The sequence below is a fragment of the Eurypyga helias genome, unplaced genomic scaffold (genome assembly GCF_000690775.1).
Source record: "Eurypyga helias isolate BGI_N326 unplaced genomic scaffold, ASM69077v1 scaffold25908, whole genome shotgun sequence".
NCBI classification, from domain to species: domain Eukaryota; kingdom Metazoa; phylum Chordata; class Aves; order Eurypygiformes; family Eurypygidae; genus Eurypyga; species Eurypyga helias.
Genome location: NW_010265361.1, coordinates 20,214 through 26,641, shown reverse-complemented (window position 1 = coordinate 26,641; position 6,428 = coordinate 20,214). Strand labels below are relative to the sequence as shown.

Genomic DNA, 6,428 nt, shown 5'->3' with positions numbered 1-6,428 from the left:
GCCTAAATTCTTCCTTCCTTCCGTTTTGGGCTGCTGCCTCAGTTCCTTTCTCCTAGCCTTGTAGCGCTGGCGTCATGCCATACCCTTTCCAGTATCTGAAGGGGGCCTACAAAGGTGCTGGGAGAGGACTTTTTACAAGAGCCTGGAGTGACAGGACAAGGGGTAATGGGTACAAATTGAAATCAGGGAGGTTTAGATTAGAGATCGGGAAGAAATGCTTTACAGAGAGGGTGGCGAGGCACTGGAACAGGTTGCCCAGAGAAGCTGTGGATGCCCCATCCCTGGAAGTGTTCAAGGCCAGGCTGGATGAGGCTTTGAGCAACCTGGTCTAGTGGAAGGTGTCCCTGCCCATGGCAGGGGGGTTGGAACTAGATGATCTTTAAGGTTCCTTCCAACCCAAACCATTCTATGATTCTGTGATTCTATGCTGGGGGTTTACCACAGCTTGCTGTGTATAAGACCTGTTTATTGATTCCAAACTATCACTACAACCCTCAAACACTCTTCACAACCCGGAGGTGATGCGTGGGAAACGGCGGCTGTGCGATCTTGTGCTGTCTGCAGGGAGAGACCACGGTGTGCGTGGGTCGGCATGGTGGTGCAGGTCGTCTGGGAGGCGTTACTCTCACTTCTTTTTGCACAGCACCCAGTTCTGCTTCGCTGGGGACCAGCACCTCCTCGTGAAGCACGGCATGCCTAATGGCTGCATGGGCAGGTGGGTGTTCGGGCTGGTGTGGAGGTGGGGGAGAGGATGGGACACAGAGCTTTCATCTTCCTCTGGATGCAACATTTTTTATGAGATATGGGTTGTACCTTTTGTTTGCTAGCATCCTAATAGCAACAGATTCTTTCCTTCGTAGTGAGTGAATAGCAGGTAGCCGGAAAAGCCTGAGTTTCCAGTGGTGGTGAATCCATTCAAGAGCTCAGTATCACCGAATTTACCTTTGCCTGAGTGTGGCTGCTCTCTGGCAGGTGACTTAGTGTTGTGTACCCAGAATGTCAGCAATTACTGTAAGAATCGCTGCCATCTGCCCTCATTCTGCATCTTGGGAAGGTTTAATTCTGCTTTCTAACCTGAAGCCCAGGGAATGTATTCTTTAAGGCCGTTTTGGGAAGCCCCTTTTCTTCAGTGAACCGAGATTTTTTTAAATGGAAGGTGTGGTATTGGTCTGTTTTTCACACCACTTTGAGATCACGCCTTTGGCTCAATGCTTGTGTTTGTGTCCATCCAACGGGAGGACGTCAGTTGGTTTCAGAGCCTCGGCAGCAATCTGGAAACGAAGGCCGTGTATCCTACTGGTTAGTGTCACGGCCGTTTCTTCACACTACTCCCCTGCCCCATCACCCCCCCAGATGAAAGAAATCTGGTTCTGCAGAAAGCGGCCGTGAATCTCACACAGCAACTTTCGTTTTCAGATGGGGGGGATGAGGCAGCTGCTCAAACACAGACATCCGACTGCGGCTAGCTCCTCAGGCCGGCAGGCTGGCGTGCTGCAGCAGCGGCTGAAGCTAGCTCATCGCACGTCGGATATGGGAGACCGGTAACGGGAGTGACTAACCAGCTGAACAGCAGCCGCAGTGGATCCTCTGCTGCTGAGGTTTCCAAATCTGAAGCAGATTATCTTTCTGGGAGGACTGCTGTAGTGCCGCTTTAAGTCTTTGAAAGATTCCTGTGATACTGTGGCTTGTAATACGTGATCCTCCTGACTGGCCACACACCCCAGTAATTTTTAGTCTTTGATTATGAAAGTCCTGCGATGCTCTGCTAACAAGAACTGTCCCTAATCATAGACGGTATCATCCTGCTGCATATTGCAGGCTCAACTTTAAAATAAGCGTGGTTCTGACTCGCACTGAACAACCTTGGGCAGAAATTCTGCAAAACTGATGCTGCTTATTAAGGCACGATAAACAGATAAAAGAAAACTGCCCTAGTGTAACAAATCTCCTTCCTCAAACCTGCAGCACCGTGCACAGATCCCGCTAGCCCTGTGAATTTTGAGCCCAAGGATAACACCAGACTTCTGTTGCTGATTGTAGCAGGTCACACATCTGCACTGGCCAGCTTGGAGACTGGAAAAAATATATCACATAGAGATGCTGAAGCAAGTGCATCCCCCTAAACATTTAACCATGGTTTGAGATGTCCCTTTGTGAGTAAATCCCTGAAGAGCAAGGAACCAATTGCACTGTTAAAAATCTTGCATTATAAAACAGAAGGAGTGAGGGAACTGTACCTGCAGAGGTTAATCTTCAGCACAGGAATTTAAATGAACTCATTAAAATCAACTTACAAATTAGCTCATTAAAATCCAATGCTGCAGATCCAGAAGATGGTTGATCTGGCATGCCACTTCTATGAAGAAGTGACTTAAATAGAGAACAAATTGATAGTATTAAAACTCCCTTTTCCTTTCCACTCCCCTAACCCCTCAGCTGGAGCTCTTCCTTGAACTCGGTATCAACAGCGCTTTGTGTTTAGTGAATTAAGCCTGCCTGACCCTGTGCTACAAGTGCTGTGTAGTATCACTAGCCTCCTGTAACGAAACGTTCCGCTGTACACGCTCATGCCCTCCCACGAGCGTAGGAACTCTGCAGGAGAGGCTCCGGCGCACTGGGTCACAGCAATGATCATTTTCACTTACTATCATGATAACAAGGCTGCTGGCTGTGGTGGGTTTTATTTCCTAGTGGTTAAATTCTAGATAATCACACTGCTCTACGACTGCCATTATAGTAATGGTATAGTTTAGGGGGAGGAGGGGAAAAAAACCTCAGTGAGTTCTGATATAATTATATAGACCTGTTCAGAATATATTTTATGTAACTACAGAAGCCAGTGATTAAAACTGGCCTTACCCTTACAGCTTTTCAGTCAGTTCTTACATATCCCAGAGGCACATAGTAGGCAATACAGGAAATAAAAATGTAAAGAATCTACATTCCAGCTAAATATTCTGCAATAATATTATCTGTGTGTACATATATACATAGAAATTTGAAGTACAAAACCAGTTAATTGGTAAATTTTAAGCTAACCTCACTAAACCCCCTATCCACATCAAAACCTGCATCAGGAAATGGTCATTGAGAAATCCCTCAAACTGTTTTTCAGCGTTTCAGAGTTGGAACTGTTGTGTCAAAGGTGCTGAGGACCAGAGGCCTACGGAGAGCACCATCTGAAACGCTGTTCTGCGGTTACAGGACTTGGTTTCCGTCTTTACCAGGGATGGTGACGGGCTGGACAGTCTGTTGGCACAGGCATTACCTGGAGACGCTCGACCAGCCTTTTTTTAGATGCTGTGGAGCTGCGGTAGGTGCAGGGATTTTGAGCTGGTTCGTGTGTCCATCTGGGCTTGTGGCCATCTGAAAAGCACCGTGCTGACCCAACTAACGGAGCCAGTTCCTTGGGTAGGCCCGGGTGCCCGACTCTGCTGCTGCTCATGCAAACCATCCCTTTGCCGTCGATGGGAAAGGGTATGTGGGTGTGAAAGTTGTAATCAAAGCAAAGGTGCAAACCTTACTTCTGCTGGGCAGAAAAGTGAGTCTTCATCCCACAGTGACTCACCGTAAAAACACACCTTTCTCCTTGACACAAACCCTGCAAGTTTGTGTAATGTTCTTTCCTTGCCTCTTAATCCTTTTATTATTTTTTTTTCCACCAGGCAGTGGTCTTGCCTGACCTAAAGATGTAAAAAGAAGCTTAGGTAGGAAAAAGAGGCATTGGAATACATAATTGTAACAAGACAGTGTGTAAACCGGTGCTTTTATGTTGACTTTGGTGATGAAATGGAAAACTAAAAGAACAAGCTTGCTGAATCCAGTTTTCCTTGAAGAATGAGTGGGTGGGATTATACGCTGGTGAAACGGTCTCAAATCCCTGTGGAAACCTAACCGACCATTCAACCACAAATAAATAGTGCTGGGTAATCAATCTGCTCGGTGAGTGGTTGGATCACGTGCCGAACGGGGTGGAGGTTGTGGAGGTGGATGGGGAAACCTGAATAACCACAGCTTTCGGAAGGGGACAGTGGGAATGAGTGGTACCTTCCCCGTGTTGCTAAAAAACACCCGAAGCAAACAAAAAATCAGCTGATTACGAAATCTGGGCATTTCCCTCATGCCGATTTCTTTCTATTCAGTGGAAAGAAATGGTGTTTGGAGACATTACTGTGAGCCTTAGGCATCGTGAGCAATATTTAGAGAATATTACTCACTGAAGTTATTTGAGGCTAATTCTTAAGACCCTCTGTCCGTGTAGAAATCATCCAGGTTACAGAAGCAATGTTGGTTTGTACAAAGGTTTATGTGCCCCAAAGTTGATAATTTTTCCCCCCACTTATATGAACTGCTCTAGTAACAAGTACTTTCTTGTCCCACGAGCCATCCCTCATTTGATGCTGACAGCTGTTGTTTTTCAAAGCAATACTGAACACCAAGCGGTGTCTTACGGAACTGTAGGAAAATGAGGCTATTCTAGCTGTGTCCTTGTGTCTGACCTTACTGAGGTAGTCTTCTTGTGTCATCCCGACTGCTTGCTTTTAAATGAGCTTTTGTGAATGGCTGTCCGTTCTCTGGTTGGTGATTTGGATGTGCAAAACCTAAAGAATTATTCTGATAAAGAGCAAGAGCCTGAAGGCATAGAAAGTGACAGATGGAAAATGAAATTAGGACAGAAATCTTCCTTGCCCTGTACCTTGTCCGAAGTGGATGTGAAGTCAGAAGAGCTTTGTGATCTAGCAAGTGACTTTTTAAGGTACAAAGCAATGAAGGACTGTGCCCAAACTGTACAGCTGCCCTGTTTTAATGTTGTGGTCCAGACTTGCTCATCCCTTTGCAAGACCATTCAAAGATCTTATTCTTTCTACTAAAACCAATTGGTTTAGAGCTGCTGTTTTGTCTCTGTAAATGGGCATGATCAGGTGACAATTTTTAAAAGCTTCCCCTATTATTTGATATAAGGCCTTGGTTTTCTCCATGTGATTTTGTGAAGCAGCAAATCTTTCCAATAATTATCTTTGCTCTACTTCCATCAAATACTGCTTGAAAGTTTGGCTTAGTAAAACAGAGGACATGCAGCAGCAGCAGCAGCGGTCATCTCTGAGCCAGCAGTGCAGACCAGATGTGATGTTAGGGACACCTCGCTCTCTCTTCAAATGCTTTCATACTGCTGGAAAAAGTGCTTTATTTCCGTAGCTTGTAAACAGGCACCAGGCACAGCTTACAGGACCAGAAGTGCCGTCTATGTTTGAGAGAACAGGGATACTTGGATTTGCTGCCAGGTTTGGATGCTTTTAGTAAAATCTGCAGATGCTACATAACATGGATATTGCTGTTCTTACTTGTCCGTAGAGTTCACTGAGACCAAAAACAGAGACAATTCATCCTTCTAAACCTCACTGCCTTGATTGATCCAGACACTCGAGGCAAGATATCTCTGCTGTCACAAACCCCAGAAAATCTGTGCTACTTCCTATTATAATAAAAAAAGAAGGGCATTGAAATTTATGAGAGCAGCTGGGAAAGCAACAGAGAAGTACTGGTCGGGGGAGCTGCTGGCCAGCACAAGTGACTGATCTGACTAACAGAGCCCATCAGTTTCCCATGTACATCAGTGCTGCTAGCTTGGCGTTCGCAGTCATTTTTAAGGCAATAATTGTCCTAGCAAATCAGCAATGTAATTTAACTACTACTGTCTAAACTAGTTTCATGGTCATCCATTTTCTAAAGTCACCAAATTTTATTATTTACCCACAATACAATTATACCAAAACAAACATATATTTAAGAAAAAAGAAACACCTTTATAGAAATGTTGATAGTGCTTTGAAATCCTCTGTCACAGCCGGGGCTCCGTTAGACATTGCTAGAGGTCTCCCCACTTGCATATTCCCCTGTTGCGCTGGGCAGAACAAACTTCACGTATCTCCCCTTCTCCCAGCCCCTCCTGATTCGCAGAAGTCTTTGCTGGATGCAGGGCAAACTGAAGATGATTTTTGCTAGGATCACAGTGCATGGGACGAGCAACGTGAGGGTGTAGGTGGGAGGGAGGTAGAATTTGTACTGGTTCTCATCGAAGGCCCTCGACCATCCGTACGTGAGTGTGTGCAGAGTGCTGATTACCAAGGCGACGAATCCAAGGGCAGACTAAAAGGAAGAGAAACACAACGCCAGTTAGCAGAGGACCTCTTGCCTGTCTATTTTCCTACATTTTTTACTCTATTCTGTAAGTGTACGTAGCACAGAGAAAGCCGTGAGTACTCCTGCGTTTGTTGGACAGAATAAAACACGACTGGAAGCCTTTCCTGGGTAGCGTGCCAGACTGCATTTTTCTAATCAGAGGTTAAGTGTGATATTAGAAACTCAGCAGGAGTTTCCCAGAAGATGCTGCCAGCTTGGCTGAGAGGTGGGCTCCTGCTCCGTGCGAA

General features: G+C 45.6%; 1 protein-coding gene across 1 annotated transcript in view; it reads right to left on the bottom strand.

Annotated features, from left to right (window-relative positions):
* Positions 1–5,801: 5,801 nt before the first annotated feature.
* Positions 5,802–6,428, bottom strand: part of STEAP3 (STEAP family member 3, metalloreductase) — a 9,648-nt gene continuing 9,021 nt past the window's right edge. The window contains exon 4 of the mRNA XM_010156722.1: positions 5,802–6,147. Within this exon, the coding sequence (XP_010155024.1) occupies positions 5,857–6,147 (291 nt within the window). The 3' untranslated portion in view covers positions 5,802–5,856. The remainder of the gene's footprint in view (positions 6,148–6,428) is intronic.